General features: G+C 38.1%; 1 protein-coding gene across 1 annotated transcript in view; it reads left to right on the top strand.

Moving 5' to 3' along the window:
- Window positions 1–19,509, top strand: part of sucla2 (succinate-CoA ligase ADP-forming subunit beta) — a 28,161-nt gene that overhangs the window by 3,505 nt on the left and 5,147 nt on the right. The window contains exons 3-9 of the mRNA XM_059342737.1: window positions 857–956; window positions 5,025–5,187; window positions 11,773–11,901; window positions 15,541–15,679; window positions 17,190–17,351; window positions 17,985–18,127; window positions 18,245–18,365. Coding sequence (XP_059198720.1) covers window positions 857–956; window positions 5,025–5,187; window positions 11,773–11,901; window positions 15,541–15,679; window positions 17,190–17,351; window positions 17,985–18,127; window positions 18,245–18,365 — 957 coding nt within the window. The remainder of the gene's footprint in view (window positions 1–856; window positions 957–5,024; window positions 5,188–11,772; window positions 11,902–15,540; window positions 15,680–17,189; window positions 17,352–17,984; window positions 18,128–18,244; window positions 18,366–19,509) is intronic.

The following is a 19,509-nucleotide window of genomic DNA, read 5'->3' as shown; positions in this document are numbered from 1 at the left end:
AGTATCGAGGTTCGACACCCAGCTCTCATTCTTATTAACAAACCCAGACTGTGCCTTTTCTAACATCTCATGACCTTTGTGTAAGGGGGTTTTAAATAGCTGTTGAATATGGCGACAGATACACATTCTAGTCTAAACATAGCCTCTTCCTGTTTCAGTGGTATCAGTTGACACTTAACTTACATAATTGGAAGATAGTAAAAGGCTGCACCATTAACTCTTCTTGGCTGTACAGAAGAACAAGAAGAGATTCAGCTCATTGTTTATCTGTCTGACCCAAAAGTTTACTGTTCGGTTTCCTCTCACGGTATTGCTTTTTGGGGAAAAAGCACTTTAAAGGCTCTGTACTTTACCCGTTCAGCACCAAACTGCAAATAGACACAATTAGAGACGACTTATAGCATCTAGTCACACAAACAACTCTCCTCCACAGCTCCACAAGCCCCCCATTGCCTGATTTAATGGGAACGCAGCCTCTGTTTCTTTAATAAATAATCATAATTTCTACCTGTTTAAACTATTATGAGGACTAAACTTAGCTGGTTAAATGAAGTAGGAACTTGTCTCACCCTGAAGACAAAATTCTAAATTTGGCTGTGGGCTTTTGGGGATTTGCCTTGTGTCAATGTAAAAATAAAAAATAAAAAGGAAAATGATTGTAAAATCAATCACTATTTCCTTAATCCCAATGTAACGTAAAATGTTCAATTTAAAATTATATAAATCATTTGATGTTGAGTGTGCAGAAGTCATCATCAGAGTCATCCCTATCATAGTCCTTCTTGTTTTGTCACTATCACAGTTAATGTAACAGTGTTATACTCATGTACTGATGTGTGTGTATTGTGTGTGTCAGGTACAAAGGACCTGGTGGTGAAAGCTCAGGTGCTGGCTGGTGGCAGAGGAAAGGGAACATTCGAGGGCGGACTAAAGGGAGGAGTGAGGATCGTCTACTCGTAAGTGATCTAGCTTTTGTCGAATGAACAAAGAATCCAAAAATGGAGAAGTTTCTTGTTGAACTGAAGTAAATGAGGACTGTGTTAACAGCCAAACTATATCAAAACATTTGGAAATCCAAGTCTCATGATTCGAGTCACATGCTCTGTACTTCTCCAACACATGTATTTTTGCTTAAACCCTACTATTTAAAAAAAAAAAAAAAAAATCTCACAAAATCTGCCTTGGTGCTGTTAAATAAGGATAGGAGTCAGTTAGTCTTGCCTTTTTCTATAAGTGTAACTAAGGAGGTCAAATATTTAGGTGTTCTGATTTGAACCTCTGGGCACTTCCTCAGTTTAAATTTTATCACCGGTCATTTAAAAAAAAAAAAAAATTTCAAGAGACAAAATAAAACAAAACAAAACAAAAAGAACACTTTACAAAGAACACAGCACAACTTGGATTACAACATTATTCCATGGTCATAGTTAAGATGGATACTATAAACAAAAACCTCTAAAAGTAGCACAAAAAAATAAATAATTTGACATATACAAAATCATATACTCATTTGCACTGTGAGGTTTTATACAATAGCCAGTCTACAAGATCACATTTTTAAGATAATTCAATACTGGGTCCCATGTTTTATCAAACTTGTCCCCTCTACCTTCGTTATAGAGTCTCTCCAGATGTAAAGTGTTTGACAATTCTCTCAGCCACAAATTATATGTAGGCACAGAGTCCATCTTCCACACACGTAAAATCAGCTTTTTTGCAATCACCATCCCAAACTGAATAGCTCTTCTTTCAAATTTATTGACCGAAGAAAGGACACTTGTGGCCCCCAGGATGGCCACCAGGGTGCTGTCTGAAAAATACACTTCCAATATGAATGAAGTTTACTACATGTCCAGAAATGAATGTGCTAGAGTAGCTATCGTCGATTTACATCGGTTACATTCTGGTGAAATATCAGGATAACATTTGTGTCGCTTTTCCTGCGAATAATGTCTGTGGAGCGTTTTAAACTGTATTAGGTTGTGTCTGGTCTTAACTGAACACTTTTTCATGTTACGTAGACATTCTTTCCAAATTTCATAATTTAATTCCATATTCAACTCATGTGCCCATGCCTGTTTATACACCTCCGTATTCATCATAACTCCATGATGAAGCATTCGATAAAAAACGGAGATCGTCCCCCGGGAGCCCGGGTCAAATCTGCTAACTGCCTAAAGAGTATCATGTTTATTCAGAACTTCAAAGTTTGGTATATTTTTTCTAACAAAGTCTCTAATCTGCAAATATCTGAAAAAACTTGAGGTAGATATTCTATATTTGGCTTGAAGCTGTTTAAATGAGGCAAAATTTCCCCCAATATACAAATCGTCTTTATTGATACCTTTCTGTTTCCAAATAGAGAAAGCAATATCATTTAGGCCAGGTATGAAAGCATGATTTTTACAAATTGGAGCATCAGTATATAAACTTCGGGCCTTGATGTGAACTTTTATCTGCTCCCATGTGCGCATAGTGCCATTGATTACAAAGCTGTTACTATAATGTGACTTCCTAACTTTGGTGGGGCTGTTGAGCAATGCTTGCAAGGAGGTCTTGTTACAAATCAATCATTCTATGCATAGCCAGGCGCGGCAGGAATATGAAGAGGACGGGGTGCCTTTCCTCCACCAAGCAAGTATAGACAGATGAGCCGCCCAGTAATACATTTTAAAATTTGGTCAGGCAAAGCCTCCCACATTTTTTCGATTTACATAGATGTTTTTTGCAGATCCTGACAGCTTTGTAGTTCCAGATATAAGGTACAATATTTGAATCTAATTGTTTAAAGTAATACTGGGCAATTTAACATTGAAGAGATGCAGGAAATGTGGCAGTGCAATCATCTTAATTGCATTAATCTTACCTACAAGAGAAATAGAAAGAGTCTTCCAAAAATGTATACTTTGTTTAAGTTGCTCAATTTTATTATGCCAATTCTTCTGTAAAAGGTCCTCAGGGTCTTTAGTCACAGTTATACCAAGATACGAAAAGTCTTTGAAAGCTTTATTGAAAAGAGTAGACTGTATATACGTCATATCAACTTTGTTAGAAATTGGCATTAACTCACTTTTGTCCCAATTAACAGAAAATCTGGAGAGTCTGCTAATTAAAGTCAAAAGATGAGGTATTGAAGCTTGAGGATGAGAAATGAATAAAGAATGTCATCTGCGTACAGTGAAATATGGTGCTCTTGTCCATAAATGTTGACAGGAGAAATTAGACTACTTTGTCTAATACTGACTGCCAGCGGTTCAATAATAATTGAGAACAGGAAAGGGGAGAGGGGACAGCCCTGACGGGTTCCACGACTGATTGCAAAAGGGCATGAGATATTTTGGTTGGTTATGATAGAGGCAGTTGGATGTGAATAGATGAGCTCAATCCACTTAATAAAGAAGGGTCCAAAACCAAATTTTTTAAGTGTAAACTACATATTCCACTTGATCAAAGGCACGCTGTGCATCTAAAGAGATTATTAATGTCTCTTCAGTATGTTCTGGATACAAAATATGGAACAAGCAGCGCAGATTAAACTACATATGTCTACCTGGCATGAACCCTGTTTGGTCAGGATGGATAAAAGAACAAATGTGCTCCTTTAATCTATTGGCTAAGACTTTCCCAAGAATTTTGGTTTCGATAGGTAGCAGGGAGATGGATGGACAATATAAAGAGACCAGGTCAGGATCACGGCAAGGTGTGGGTATAAGTGAAATATTGGCCTTATATAGAATGGGAGGCAACCCATAGATCACCAATGAGTGATTCAGTATTTGAAATATGAGCGGGGAATGTTTATGGCTGAATTTGCCTTGAAAAATTCGATACAATAGCCATCTGGTCCTGCTGCCTTATTGTTGGGGAGAGAGGAAATCACTTCTTTCATCTCACTCAAATTGATGTCTGCATCCAGTGAGGAGGAAGATTCTCTCGACAATCCGGGCAGTCCCAGATTCTAATAAACCTTTCTTTTAAAGTGTATGGGCAGGAAAGGGTATATTGGTCCTTGAAGATTTAAATGGAAAAGATTCTCTACTTACTTTCAATGAATTAGTTTTGTGTTATGGTATTCCCAGGCACTCATTATTATTTTACTTTAGACTTAGGTCAGCTCTTAAAACACATAATGTGACTTGGGGCCCAGAGTTGAAAGAGCATCCTGTAGTTAAGTGGATATGTGTAGCTCCTATGAGTGATGTCTCCTTCCTTTACTCCAAACTTGCCTCTTTTTGGTCTCCGAAGCCTAACACAGTGGAATGGGAGCGTTCAATGGCACTTGGGGATAGAGAGACAAAGTGGGAGGCAAGGCAAAAATTCAAAGGTTATTTTTTCAGAAGATATTCTCCTTCTATTATATTGATACATACCTGTGAAAACCAATCAAAAATTAGTACAAAAAAACCCTACTATTTAAAAACAGTTCGGTATAAAAGCACATAGCTGTGCCTGGATGTGTAGCGTGCCTTCTTTAATTTGTCTCAGAGAGCTTAATGTCTGCACATCATCTGATACCCTCTGTGCTCAAAAACAAAGCCCTTTTTATGGGGAAAACAAGACAAAACACCAGGAACCTGAGCTTTGCTTTTGGTTTTTTTTATAAAAAAACACATTTTTCCTGAGATTCCCATAGAGAAATTTAAAACATCTGTTTTTCAACATAAGCAGAAATAAAGTAATTACTTTACTTTTGAATAGCCGAGGTGCTACAGGCGTCTTAGAGGGTTGCTTTCATTTTAATTGGCACAGCTGACTGCTGAAAATTCTGAAATGCCACCTACTTGCCAAATGTCACCAGTATGGCAGGAACAAGCTGCAGAGAGGCTGCAAGAACATGTAGAAGGGGGTGAAAATTATCTTTAGGCTGCATGTAAGGAACAAAAAACAAAGACTGAGACGATTCAGAAACCGCACTCCTCTAGTTACACTGATACATAAAGCCTCTGCAAAAGTTACTCAGATGGCTGTATTATTATTATTTTTTTAATATTGCTTATTATTTTCTCCCTCCTCTTCCTATTCAGGCCAGAGGAGGCTCGTGACATTTCATCCCAGATGATTGGTCGGAAGCTGTACACCAAGCAGACCGGGGAGGCGGGTCGCATCTGCAACCAGGTGTTCATCTGCGAACGCAGATACCCACGCAGAGAGTACTACTTCGCCATCACCATGGAGAGGTCCTACCAGGTGAGGGACACACACACACAGACAGACAGACACACACACACACACACACACACACTATGAGGGGCATTTTACGCTCGCGAACTATACTAAAACGTGTGTACAGCGCATTGTTGCGCATACGCCTACATGACGGGTGCATGACGGGTAGAGGTGGGAATCACCAGAGGCCCCACGATACGATTTTATCACGATACTTGAGTCACGATAAGATATTATTGCGATTTTAAGCATTTCACGATATGGTGAGTATTGCGATACAACATATTGCGATTTTACTGTTTAAAATTACTTATTTAACTGCATTTTGTGTCCACAAAATTAAATTAAATCAATAATTGTTTTGTCAAATAAGACAGTCTTTTTATTTCTCCACAATGAGAGTCAAACCCACAGACTGACCAACAAAGTATTCAGTCAAACTGAACTGAACTGATATCAAACATGCAGTGCTTTCATGTTCTGCTCGAGTCTAAAGAATGTGAGACAGACGCTTCCAGTCATCTGTCACACAGTGAGCCGTTATAGTCACATATGAATCTACTGCCCGCGACGTCCACGCAACAAAAGTTATCGCAAGTATATCTGCTGTTCCCAAACTTTCCTCAACTTCAAGCTTTACTGCTGTGTATAGCTTTGATACGGCTGTGTCCGTGAAATAACGTTGCGACGGAGTCACATACCTGGTTCCAGTGTCTTTACCATGTAGCTAAAACCATCGTTTCCACAATGTTGTATGGCCTCAATTCTTTGCACATGAAGCAAGCAATGGATTTTGTTATTTCCTTTGCGCGTTCTGAATTGAGAGGCAGTTTTGTCGGCTGGTTTCTCGGTAGCGCTGATGTAGCGTTAGCTTTGGCGTCATCAGTTAATGCGATCTCAGGATGGTGCCGAGTTAGATGCGCCCGCAAGTCCGTTGTATTCCCCGAGTATTTTATTTTCATGCGGCACTCCTTGCAAACTCCATGTGTCATTTCTATCTCATTCGTCCCTTCCTTGTTAAAAAAAAATCCAAAATAAATCCACACGCTTGACATTAACACGGACGGGGCTCTCCTTATTTATTATCTCCGGTGCCGCCATCTTTGTTGTACCAACTTCTTCTGTCACGCTGACCATCACCTCTACTGACCTCACCAGAATAATACTCAACAGCACCATCTAGTGGATCAAAAAAGCAATGATTTCATTTTAAGTACCAAAGAATTCACTTCATTTTTTCCATTAATTATGACAAAAAAGTATCGATACTTGGCGGCCATGAATCGATATTATATCGCCACGCAAAATATCGCGATACTATGCTGTATCGATTTTTCCCCCCACCTCTAATGACGGGTGAACTACGCCTCAAATACGTGACATGAAGACCAGCGTGACTGTTAAGTACAATTCTACATGAGGGTACAGGCACACGCTGTGTAGTGTTTGTGGAAATCGGAGCGGAAGCCTGTGCACGCGCTAGTCTCAATGTACAAATAATAATACTGACTTTATGATGACAAATTTTGGGTTTAACGGCTGCTTCGCTTCACAATTCAAGCAGTCCATGTATTACCAAGAGAGACCGATGAGATAGTTTAGGCTACTTTAAAGTCTACACGTGCACACGTTAAGGCGTATGAGCGTTGGCTTAAGTACATTAGTGACAATAATACAATACAACACACTATACACCTAACAGTATATCAAGGACTGTGCCATTGCTCAGGCGCGAAACTGAGGAAGAGGTAGTGCAGTGTAGTGAAGTTTAATTGCACTTATAGGCTATATTGTAACGTTAGTTGTCAAGTCAGATGTGTATGTGTGTGTGTCTGCAAGACTGTCAACATGTCTTCGATTTGTGACAGAAGCTGATGTTGACTGTGTGGACAAAATAAGCATAGTGTGCATGTCCGCACCACGCAGACACACACAGCGATGAAGTCAACGTCACAGCTAACGTTATAGCATATAAGTGCAATTAAACTTCACTACACTGCGTGTAGTAAAGTGCGACGCTCACAGCCAGTTCCCAGCTTCGTGAGTAATTTTATGCGCGTGGACATACAGTTCATTACGCATCAGCCGCAGTGTACAAACAATGCCCAGGTGTGTACTTAACTTGCTATTAGGTAGGTTTATGCTGCCTGCAGACACCATAATTGCTGTCACCACCAAGTAGCCATGTGGACCCATCCAATGAATATTAAGTAGCCATGTGGAAGACGCAGTCTCTTCACAATATGATTCCATCGGACCATGTATCTACACTGTTTAATCCAATTCGGCACCTATGCACAGTCCCGTTATGTTTTAAAAACATTTGTAGTAACTAATAAGGTAAAACATTTTGTTTATGCTGCATTTTGCTGACTTTCACTTCCCTTTGTATCGTGTGTCAGGCATTTCCCTCAAAACAGCCTAATTAAGCCTCAGATTTTTGCCGGAAAAACTTTCTGCCTGAGCAATGGTACAGTCCCTGATATACTGTTATAGACGTACAGACGTACAATAGTTAACGCGTGTGTGTTATTGTCCTAAAGCCAACGCTTCAGACACCTTAACGTGTGCATGTGTAGACTGAAATAGCCTAAATGGTCTCATTGGTAATACATGGACTGCTTGAATTGTGAAGTGAATCAGCTGTTAAATTCAAAATTCGTCATCATAAAGTAAATAATTATTTGTACATTGAGACGAGCGTGCGCATAGGCGTCCGCTACGTTCGCACATGGCATGAGACTTGTCACCCTTCACCTCTTCATTATCTGGTGTACTCACAATACGGGTGCCTGTATGCATGCCTATTTATCAGTCTTTATGCAGATGCAGGCGTTTTAGTATAGTTCGCTGGCATAAAATGCCCCTCATATACACACACACACACACATACATCTACATACTGATGGGTCTTCCTCTGCATCCTGAGGTAACACTGTGTGCTGTTTCTTACATGTTTCTGATGGTGGTGGGGATGTTGAGAGTGAAAACAAACAGGAAGTTGACAAAAGTGATCTTCTCCTTTTTTAGTCATAAATAACTAGCAAAGCAGCACTGCTTACTTTCTGCGCAATGCGATGTGTCTTCTGTATGTATGAATAAAGAACATAAACAGCATTTGCACAAACGTAGTGTCATATACAGTAATAAGATATGGCAAAATTGTGTTATTAATGACCTGAATGTAACTCCACCTCTATAAGTTGGTTTGAAAGTGTAAAATACAACTATAGTTAATAATGGAACTTTAATTAAAGCAAAAAGGGCCTTATGGCATACAATAAAAATGATTATCAACTGTAAGTCAAAACTGGAGAGTCGCTGTATATAGTATAAATCTAATACTGTTGTATATCTTGTGTAGTTCAGTAGCTTGATGAAGGTGGTCGTTGTTGGTGAAGCTGAAGGCCTCTTTTGAATTGTGTTTCTTTATCAAACAGCTCTGATGATGGGAAAAAATATGCAGAAGACAGAATAATAACGATGATAATGTTTAGAAAAACATCATCCTGTACACGTTTTGTTACACCACTAGATGGCAGCACAGTACTAAAGATAATGATGATGGTCATTGTCACGCACAAACTACAGTCTTGTGTTATTGTTTTATGCATGTTAAATTTAAATTAACCAAGACTGCTGAGGTCACAGTCCTGCCAAAGTGTTTTCACTCAGCTGGATATAATGGGAAATACTTTATTGGTCGTTGAACTAGTTGACATTGCAGAAACCTGCATCTTCTTTTTACATTGCCCGGTAGAATAGTGTTTAAATAAAAAATAAAGTAAAAATCCTTCCACTGGACATAGCTTACATGTTAAGATTCTTACCACATTTTCACCTGACCACTGGATTTCTCGGGTGCCTCAGTGAAGCCCACCTCTCACATCAAGTCTGTAAATGTAGGGACTCTATTCACAAAACATCCTCAGGCTTAAAGTAGCACCTGAGTGGGGGAATTAAAATTCTTCAAATTAAGAGGCATGACAGTCTGAACTTTGAAGAGCAATTCAAAAACACTTTAGTGCCAATAGTAGCTCTTAAATCTGAGAGAAGATTGAGGTTGTGCAGAATCATACTGACAAAAAGGATGTGACAAGTTTTTAGAAGGATTACCTGGTCAGACAATTGGAAACGACACCAATAGAACAGTTTAGGAAGTGTCCGAGTGGAATGATAAATATACTTAATAAGGGCCTCTGATGTCTGTGTGTGGTTAAGTTTCCCTGTTAACTTTATTTTGGAGAAGTTAACACAGACATACATGCATGATAAGGTCATTATCGTACATTATACATGTCATAGATAATGATGATAATCTTTACCTCTGCGGCAGAGAAAAAAGACAAAAGAAACTCTTCTCAGGTGGGAGTCTGGAACAAAACCTTTCACTAAATGAATCGTGTTTGTTCTAAAGTGCGTCCTCTTAAGATCAGTAGACCTAAAGACTTGCAAAGAGATGCCGCCATGTTCACTAATCAATCCAGCATCGACAAAACATTTGTTTCACTTTTATCCACATTTCAGCAAGACCTGCTGCTTAATAAGTGAGCCTCAGCGAGCAGTGTGAGGGTAAAGGCCCAGAATGGGTCGCAGCATTTATCTGATTTAAAATGTAAACTTTGTGCAAGTGGATCTGTGAAAATGGAACATAAACCTCAGAGACAACAAGCCCAAGTTGTCAGACTTTACTAATGGTGATTCAGGGTTTTTCAAGTGAAGAACCTACAGAGAATTATCATAAAATTAAAGAACTTAAATCATATATTTTTAAAGGTAAACTTTGGTATTTTTTAACCTGGACCCAATTTGTCATGTTCTTGTATCTTTAGTGACTAATTAGGACAGTTTCTTTTATTTAGTCCAATTAAGCAAAAGCACTACAGCTAACTGCCATATAATGAACTGCAAGGGCAAATGTGCACCATTAACAGTTCGTTTTTGCCACTGACTCGCTTGTGGACGCAATCGCACTGAAGGATTTCATTGGTGCCTGTTTTGCAGATGCTGCCTCCAGCTCTCTCGCTTAATACTGATCCAGTTTCAAAGTTTGTTGAATTTTTAAAACCAAAATACCAAAAAATCTTGTTGTTGTTCTTTTATATAAGGATTTGCTCCTTTTCTGTGTTTTATTTCACAGTAAATCAAATATCTTTGACTGGAAATTTGGATTGTAATCTTAATTTATCATAATAGTTATTTTATCGACAAAATCATTCTTTGGTAATTAACGCCCTGAAATTTAGGTTCAGACATTTCGCTGGTTAGACTCATGTCAACAAATGTTCTTTCTTACGCCGGGATTGCACTGGATGCTTAACGACTCCGACAGGGGTCTGTCCGCAACGGCTGCGTATCTACGCAGTCCGTCAACACCCACCGGATCCGTCTGTGTCGGAGCTGTTGCGGACAGCAGAGTCCCGAGGACGCACGAGATCTCGCGAATTCACGCCTAATCAATTGATATAACTGGAAGATAATCAACATCTCCTCGTTAATGACTGGAGACAAATCCAGCGACTCCGTCTTAACGAGCGCTAATGAGGTCGGCCGGCTTGTTAACGAGCCGGCCGACCTCGTTAGCGAACCCGAGGTATTTTATTTTGAAAATATACCGGTGTTTTATTTTGTGTCTGTGCAAGACTTCCTGTCCCGAACGATCTGCTCTGTGCTGAATTTATGCGCAGTGCTCCGTCGTCCGACAAAAATAGAAGCTCTGCGCAAGTGTTGCGAGGGCTGTCGGATGGCCCTGCGTCGTCGGACTCATTACGCAGCGGATCTGCAGTCGGTGGAATCTCACACATTGATTATAATGGGTGCATAACGGCTCCGACGACGGATCTGCAGCCGTTACGCATCCAGTGGAATAGTTCTTGTTTGATGGACAAGACGTCAGTCTGTCTCTAAAATCTTGCAAATAAAATGTGAAAATTCTATGCACTAAATCTACGCACGACACTTTGCTATGTTATTAATATTATTACTATTATTATTATTATTATTATATATACTGTTGCTGCCATTACTATTACTATATATTATAATATACTACTATTATTATTATACCGGCCTTACCGGCCTTATTTATTATTATTATTATTATTATTACTACTATTATTATTATTATTATTATTATATATTATATATCATGTTATTTTATTTAAAATTACTTTATTTATATTTTTCATTTTATTTATTTTTATATTGTTTATTATCTAATATTACATATTATATTATATTATATACTGTACTATTATTATTATTGTTATATACCGTCTAGTCAATATAGCATTGTTGCCATCATATCACCAGTTTAATTATTACCATCATCTTGCCAACCATCCTACCAACTGATGTTCTTTTTTTAACTTCTTAAGTGTCCTTGTTCTATTCTGTGTTTTTTTCTATTGTTGTTTTTATTTATGCTACCTCAGTATTTTATTCTGTGACACCCGAATTTCCCTTCGGGGATGAATAAAGTAATCTATCTATCTATCTATCTATAAACCTATAAATCTATAAATCTAAAAATCTAAAAATCTGAAACTCAAACCAAGAAATCAAACCAATCGATTAAACTCCGTCACCCCTTCCTGTTTCCCACAGGGTCCCGTGCTGATTGGCAGCTCGCAGGGCGGCGTGAACATTGAAGATGTTGCAGCTGAAAATCCGGACGCCATTGTGAAAGAGCCCATTGACATTGTGGAGGGCATTAAGATGGAGCAGGCTGTCAAGGTACAATCAATAGCAGATAGCACAAGTCACAAAGCACACTGGAGACGCTCCAACTGTGTGGTTTGGGCTGCAGGAGAAATCGAAAGAGAGGAGAAAGAGGAGAAGGGGATCCTGTGTGTGTTTGTGTTATTGCTGCATTGTGGGAGACAAAGTCTAAATCACAAGAGGCTGTATGTTATTTCTCAGGAGGCAAATGTTTTCTCAACAAAGTCCAATCTTTTTCTCCCAAATCAAGTCTCAGGTTGGAGAAAATCTTCCCATTCTTCTCTGCAGACTTCATTCCTCCCACCTGTTGCTTTCTTCAAAAAAAAAGTCTATCATTCAAGATTTATGATTTTGTTTTGATGCCTGATGAGTCACAGATGTTATTTTCAGACATGAACACAGCTATAATCAATCTCGAGGTCTTTATAAAAGACTGCTGCTCTGAAAATAATCATCCTGCTTTTGATTTTCCAGTTTGATTGTTGTTATTAGCTACACTCTGATGTTTAAAATCATCCGTTACAGTCATAAATATACCCTCGACCGTGAAGGATGATAATAATGGTTGTGTTTTATTTACAAAGATGACAGTTTGTCTGAATGTTGAGCTTTTTCAGGGAAGAAATTATGTGACAAGCTGTAGTTTGGTACCAACTTCTATCTGATGCTAGAGTTTGGTCCATTTCTGTTTTTCTTTTGATAAGGTCCGGTTTTTAAGCCTAAACTGGGTTGATTTCATACAAACCAGCTGAAATGGGACAATATGACCGCGTGATTCACATAATAATATATCTGTTTATAGACGGACTAACGGAGCCACTAGTGTCTGACAGACAGTGTGCAGTTTACTGTCAATGAAGATCAAATTGAAGCAGCTCAGTAGGTGGATGGAGGGGGAAATGTGCATGTTGTGTTTGTTTACTAGGAAATTCATGTGGTTTTTGGTGTGACGAGATGAGACATGGCAAAAATTTTCTCAAAGAAAACTATGGCCCCTTGTTGTAAAATTCGTTACACTGGCCCTGTTCGCTGTTGACTTAATTAAAAAAAAAAGAGTCTGAAAATGTTTCCGTATGAGATGCAACGGATTGCAGTTGATATATGACTTTAAAGCAGCACTCATCAATATTTTCATATTGACAAAGTGTCAGCTGACTCTGGGATGTGAAAGAGATTTCTTGTCATGATTATCAACTGTATCAAGCACTGAGGAGTATTTTAACCTCTTTTAGAGCATAATTTTGGTTTCATGGCTTGTTTGGTTCACTCTCACTGTTCTCAGTGATGTATGCAGCTGCATCAGGAAACTTCGACAAACTCACTGTACACTACCTGCTTAACAGCAGACAGATGCAGTTAGAGACTAGCTGGTGAAGCAATTAGCAGCTCTCTCAGGAGTTGGTGTAGATCAACAACAGAACTAAAAGAGAGTAAACATTCATCAGGTCGACACAAACACTACTACAAGGAATCCTGTTGCTCTGTAACTGCAGAAAGTGGAGACTGTATGCTAATATGTTATTCACACACGTTTTAAAAGACAGTTATACAGACAGAATTGTGTTGCTCTCTTGATTCCATTGCAAGTGGCCAATGCAATTAGTTAATTTCCACTGCTGTAAAATCAAATAGAAAAAACATTCCTATAAAGGTTTTGTGAGACAGCGACCAGTCTCCAGTTTAAGAGCTTCATCTTGCTGCTGTGCGGCGTGTCCTGACCTTTAACTTGTTCACAAACTTTTAAAAATTGTTTTACAGTCTGGCAGTTTTATTTCTCTGTCTGGACATTAATTGTCTGAACCTGAAAGACAAAAACAACTAGTCACGAACAAGTAAAACCTATTCACAAAAAAATACAACTCATGCATGAAAGCAACATCTGGAAAAACAGAAGCAATGAGTCAAAGTGTATTAAATTAAAGCTGTCTCTTTTTTATTTGTCAGCTTTTTTTTTTTTTTAACTAATTTTCTTTGGTGCATTTTCTCTCATTTTGATTGTAAACATACTCACTTTTCCACTCTCTTAGCTCTCCATGCCTTAGTCCATTTTCTCTCTCATCTCTCATTCTCCTCTGCGTTTGAGTACAATTGTGTGTCTGTGAGCTCTCTGCGCTCTGGATATTGAATATGTTGGTTGTCATAGTGAGAGCAGAGACTCAATATATCTGACAGGGAGAAGAGGTGCTGAATGCAGATCTCTCCAAGAAGATGGAAGTCCATTGATGTTTCTTAACTCCTTTATCTTTGTCCACTGAGACCACACTTGTAAAACTGCAGGAAACTCATAAAAATCAGCAGGTTTTCCAGTTATACCAGAAGAAGCTGCTTTCTCTCCTTAAGTTGGCTGGCTTTTTAGACCTTTATAGAGTATAACTATTAGAGATTAAATTAAGTAAAATTACTTAACAACTAGGGATTTAAGATGATCTTTTTCACAGATTGTGTGGTCATTTAGTTTACACTTCCTTGATTTTTCCATATGCAGATGCATGCTAATAATTCATTGCAGGAAAAAAAAAGATTGAATAGATTAAAAAAAATAAAACATTGATCAGGTACATTTACAGTGATCAAACCTTTAACGCTAAGCCATATGAAGCAACTTTGTTTGATTCTGCAAAAGTATTAATGTGAAATACAATTAAAAACTCTGGTTGTTAAAAGTCAAGGACACATTATTAGTAGATATTTTTTTCTTTTAAGGAAAGCTTTATTTATGTGGCAAAATGTCATACCAAGAGGAAAACACTGTAGACTACATGAAGATAAACAATAAATAATAGAGACTGAGCAACGAAAGAGATGCAAAGAAAATGAAATTCCCAAGAACAATTCCAGTAATAATAATGTAATGCAATTGTCTTGTCCTGAATATTATCGCTTATTGGCGGCTCACGGGTGGACTAGCTACTGTTAGCATTGCCGGGGTAGCTACACACTTACATTCTGCCCTCCGAAACAAGCGTAACCGCTGTGCGTGTGGAAAATAAACTACCTGGACTATAGAATGACAGAACAGTAATGGTATTAAAGAGCAGCCTCTTCAATCTCTGGTCGAGACTGAAAAGCTGATGGCCCAGTTTCAGACAAGAAGATCGAGACCAGTCGGAAATGATAGAAACAACTTCTTTTAAACAGTCCTGGTGTTACTGTACGAGCATCAAGTTTTAGTTTTCAAACTTTTTTACGGAATATGTAACTGACCATGAAGTTTTCATCAGAAATGACTAATCTTCCACTTTTTTCCCCTCAATTTTCTCAACACAAAAGGAACCAGATTCACATTTTCGTGCAGCTGGAGCCGTGACCTGCTCTTTTCTTTGTGGGAGTGACGCCAGCACTCACACAAAAAATGTTACACCTCTATTTTGTGTTTAATTTGAAAAAAAAAAAAAAAGAAAGCATAGGGACGCATCATCATTTCTGTGTGGCTGCATGCTGACATTAACATGCTGACGCTGAGAAGATTTTGAGATGATAAAAAAACTGGAGCATCTTTTAAAATGTTTGCATTTTTTTCTGTTTGCTAACCTCTTCACAGTATGATATGATATGATAGGAGTCTGTATGATAAGCCAAGATGACCAGCTTCATCTTCAGAAATTGTGAACATGATTCCCAGTGATAATGATAACATGTTTCGTGTTTCTGCAGGTCGCTAAGAAGATGGGCTTCCCGCCGGCGCTGGTGAACGAGGCGGCGGAGAACATGATCAAACTGTACAATCTGTTCATCAAATACGACGCCTCCATGGTCGAGATCAACCCCATGGTGGAGGACTCCTCTGGCATCGGTAGACACACACACGCACACACACTAGTCACTAGAGTATCAAATGTGGTGAAAACCGTTGCTGAAAATAGTTTCCAACAAGTGCACTATTTCCTCCCGTTTGTTTGATTAAAAACTAGAGTGAGCAAATTAATAAGCATTTTTTAAAGATCACCAAAGCTACACCATTTATCGTAGAAATAAACCGTAAAAACAGGCATTATCATCGAAATTTGAACTTTCACAGTCCTTGAACAGAATATAAGTTAAGAATCTTTCTGTTAAGAGAAAGTGGCCAAAAAGAAGCTTAAAATTGTGATACAGTGCCAAAAATAAACCGTTTGGAATAACTAGATCCTGTTGAAAACATTAAATAACTCTCATTATTTGATTTAAAACATTAAATTAAAACTACTAGGAAGCCATGATTGACATTAAGCTACATATTTTTGATGTGTTTTTAAAGATTAATGTCTTCAGTAGGAACCAAAGGGCCTGGAGCTACAGACAGAAGGTCAGGAGGTATTGAAAGACAGATTCACACATTGTTGGTATTGGTTTTCTTGGGATCTTAAGTAAAGAAAAGGAAAGAAAGCTCAACCTTTAAGTTAAGCCTTGGCTTGAAATGTTCAGATCAATAAGGTATGTTTGCACACCTCATTTTTAGCACAAAATATCTTGACCCCTATTTGTTTGAAATTACACTTCTACAAAGAAGCATGTAATGATGTCGATGAAAATGTCCGGGAAATTTTCCGGAAATTGATTTTGTGTGTGTGTGCGCGCGCGCGTGCGTGACTCTTCTGTCACTGAGTCAGGGTTAATGACTGTAAAAACACATGGTTGAGCTCCTGAGGCATGAGTCACAGCTCTTTAAACATGAAGAAGAAACCACTAACCTTTGTGCTAAATGACAGTTAATGACCATCGACCACTTTACACACTCAAGACAGACATTCTCAGATTATTCTGAAGGAAAGTTAGGAACTAATGCTACATGAACACAGTCAATTTCTATTATAACTTGATAATATTGAAAAGAAAAATAATTTTTTGGTATTTTAAAATTATATTTTAGAAGATTTGTTTCTTCTTTTTGCCATTATTTGATAGTTGACAGTGTGGAAACAGTAAATGTGGGGAGAAAGAGAGATTTGACCTGATTCATCAATGAATTATTATACAGAGAATAAATGATCAAAATATTAAATAATGCATAATCCTAATAAAGTGATTTTGATGAAATATCAATATTTTAAACCTCTATTTGGTTACATTTCACACATGATTCGTTCAAGGACCTAATTTCTGTTTTTATAGTTTCTGGTGTAATATTGATATTTTTTATTGTGGTGGTGTTGTTTTGTTCGTCCCTCAAACCTGCCAGCAGGTTGTGGGGTTCATGGCTTTGAAAGAATAAAACAGGAATGTGTCGCTGCTGCAGAGAACATGGCTGCAGATGGTGCCTGTGACACCAGCAGGAAGTTAATCTCCTTCTAATGCTGAACTGTCGTGTGTCTGTTTGTCACCAGTGATGTGCATGGACGCCAAGATCAACTTTGACTCAAACGCAGAGTACCGCCAGAAGAAGGTTTTCGACATGCAGGACTGGACCCAGGAGGACCCCCGGGATCGGCAGGCCGCCAAGGCTGACCTCAACTACATTGGCCTGGACGGAACTATTGGCTGTCTGGGTCAGTGCACAGCAAATATCAGTCAGGATTTTTATGGAGGATTCGCCAGCTCCTGGCCGAAATATAATATAATATACTGTAATAATAAAAATTGATTTTGTTATTATTTTTATTATTATTTTATTATAATTATTATCAATGATATAGTATTCTTCTTCTTCTTCTTCTTCTTCTTCTTCCTCTCCTTTCTTTCTTTCTTTCTTTCTTTCTTTCTTTCTTTCTTTCTTTCTTTTTTGTCAGCTTAATTTTGAAACTGGCCCATCTACATTTGAGCTATATTTGTTATTTTTTAAATAATAATTTTATTTTTTATAGCACCTTTCAGGCATAAAATGATAATGATGATAAAATAATAAAAATAGTAATAATAATAATAATAATAATAATAATAATAATAAATATTAATGATAAAGAAATAAAAACAAGAGTAAAATATACAATGCTAACAATTACAATTCATGTGTCAGATACACATGTGTATATTTAATCTTAAAAATGGGATTTGGACCAAACAAACTGGGACATTTATTGCATTTGCTTTTGATTTTAGACACTTTACTTTAATAACACAATCCGTGTTTTTAAAGTTTCATATTTATCTTTGAAATGACCAATGAACGTTGTCCTCTGTAGTAAACGGAGCGGGTCTGGCCATGGCCACCATGGACATCATCAAACTCCACGGCGGCACGCCAGCAAACTTCTTGGATGTCGGAGGAGGAGCCACAGCTCATCAGGTGACCGAGGCCTTCAAACTCATCACCTCTGACAGGAAGGTAAGAACACCTGCAGGCTGGTTTATGCTTTCTCGAATGTAAGCATTATGTTTATGGTGTAGCAAAGCTTCTTGTTGGTTTATACTAAGCTAATGAAGTTGTATTGGTGTTGCTCAGGTTCAGGCCATCCTGGTCAACATCTTCGGAGGCATCATGAGGTGTGATGTCATCGCACAGGGCATCATCATGGCTGTGAGAGACCTGGACCTCAAGATCCCCATCGTAGTGCGGTTACAAGGTTAGACACACACACACAAAAGGCAAACTACCAAAATCTCCTGAATTTAAATAAAAATTTGTTGCTGTGAAATGAATGAAATAAATTATATATATTTATATATATATAATTATAAATAAAGCCAATCAGAATCTGATCCTTTGTTCTTTACCAAACTCTTTTGTGTTCACATCAGCATTCTAGTTTTGGTTCTCATTAATCACAGAGTGAGACCTCCTCTCTCTAGTTAACCATGCCACATCAAGATTTGTGTTTACCTAGTTAAACTTAATTATTGATCTGATGTGAATGAAAGACGATAAACTTTAAAGTTTTGAATCACGACCTTCAGTATTTGGATCAAGTAGGTTGTAAAAAGTAAGGTGTGTCAGATTTAGAAGGCTACAGCTATTAGACCTCTAATTAGTCAATTAAAAATTTTGATTGGGATCATGGACCAAAAAAAAAAAGCTTTTAACTTCCCTACCTTCTAGTGCAGGGGAAGGTAAAATCGTATGAAATAATTTTTGTGGCATCAGAATGATGATAAACGTGCCACAAACTATTCTATTCCTAGCCTTCAGTCCTAGGACATTGTTTGACCATAAATTCAAATGTCTTGTCTTGTTCTTGAACCAATAAATCTGGCGTTACTGAAGTCAGACTTTAAATTTTAAAAAAGTGTTAAGCCATTTTCTAATTATACTCTCTGACTCATTGTTAGCACAGATAAACTGATGTTACAGCTGCACATGAGACTTCTTGAGATTCACAAATTAGTCTCTACGTTACTTTAAAAAACTGAAGGCTTTTAATGAACCCACCTGGCCTCAGCTGTCAGCCTCCACACACTGTAGTTAACTAGACACACAGACACACAGACACACACACACACACACACACACACACACACACGACAGACCTCACCTTCTCCAGTCAGACGGGTTAACAGGGGCGGCAGCTGGCAGCTCAGAGGGAGAACTTGTGTCTGTTTGATGCCTCTTACTTCAAAGTCTGGCTCCTGGAAATGTGATGAACCCGACTGAAGTGTGGATTATTATTTTGTATTTATATGCATATTATGTTCAATTATACTCTTTATCGTTGAGGGCAACATCTGATCAGAGAGGTTATCAGTGCTACCTTCAGATGGAAAAAGAAGTGA

This window comes from Centropristis striata, chromosome 10 (genome assembly GCF_030273125.1).
Source record: "Centropristis striata isolate RG_2023a ecotype Rhode Island chromosome 10, C.striata_1.0, whole genome shotgun sequence".
In the NCBI taxonomy this organism is placed as follows: Eukaryota; Metazoa; Chordata; class Actinopteri; order Perciformes; family Serranidae; genus Centropristis; species Centropristis striata.
This window is presented reverse-complemented; position numbering and strand designations above follow the sequence as displayed.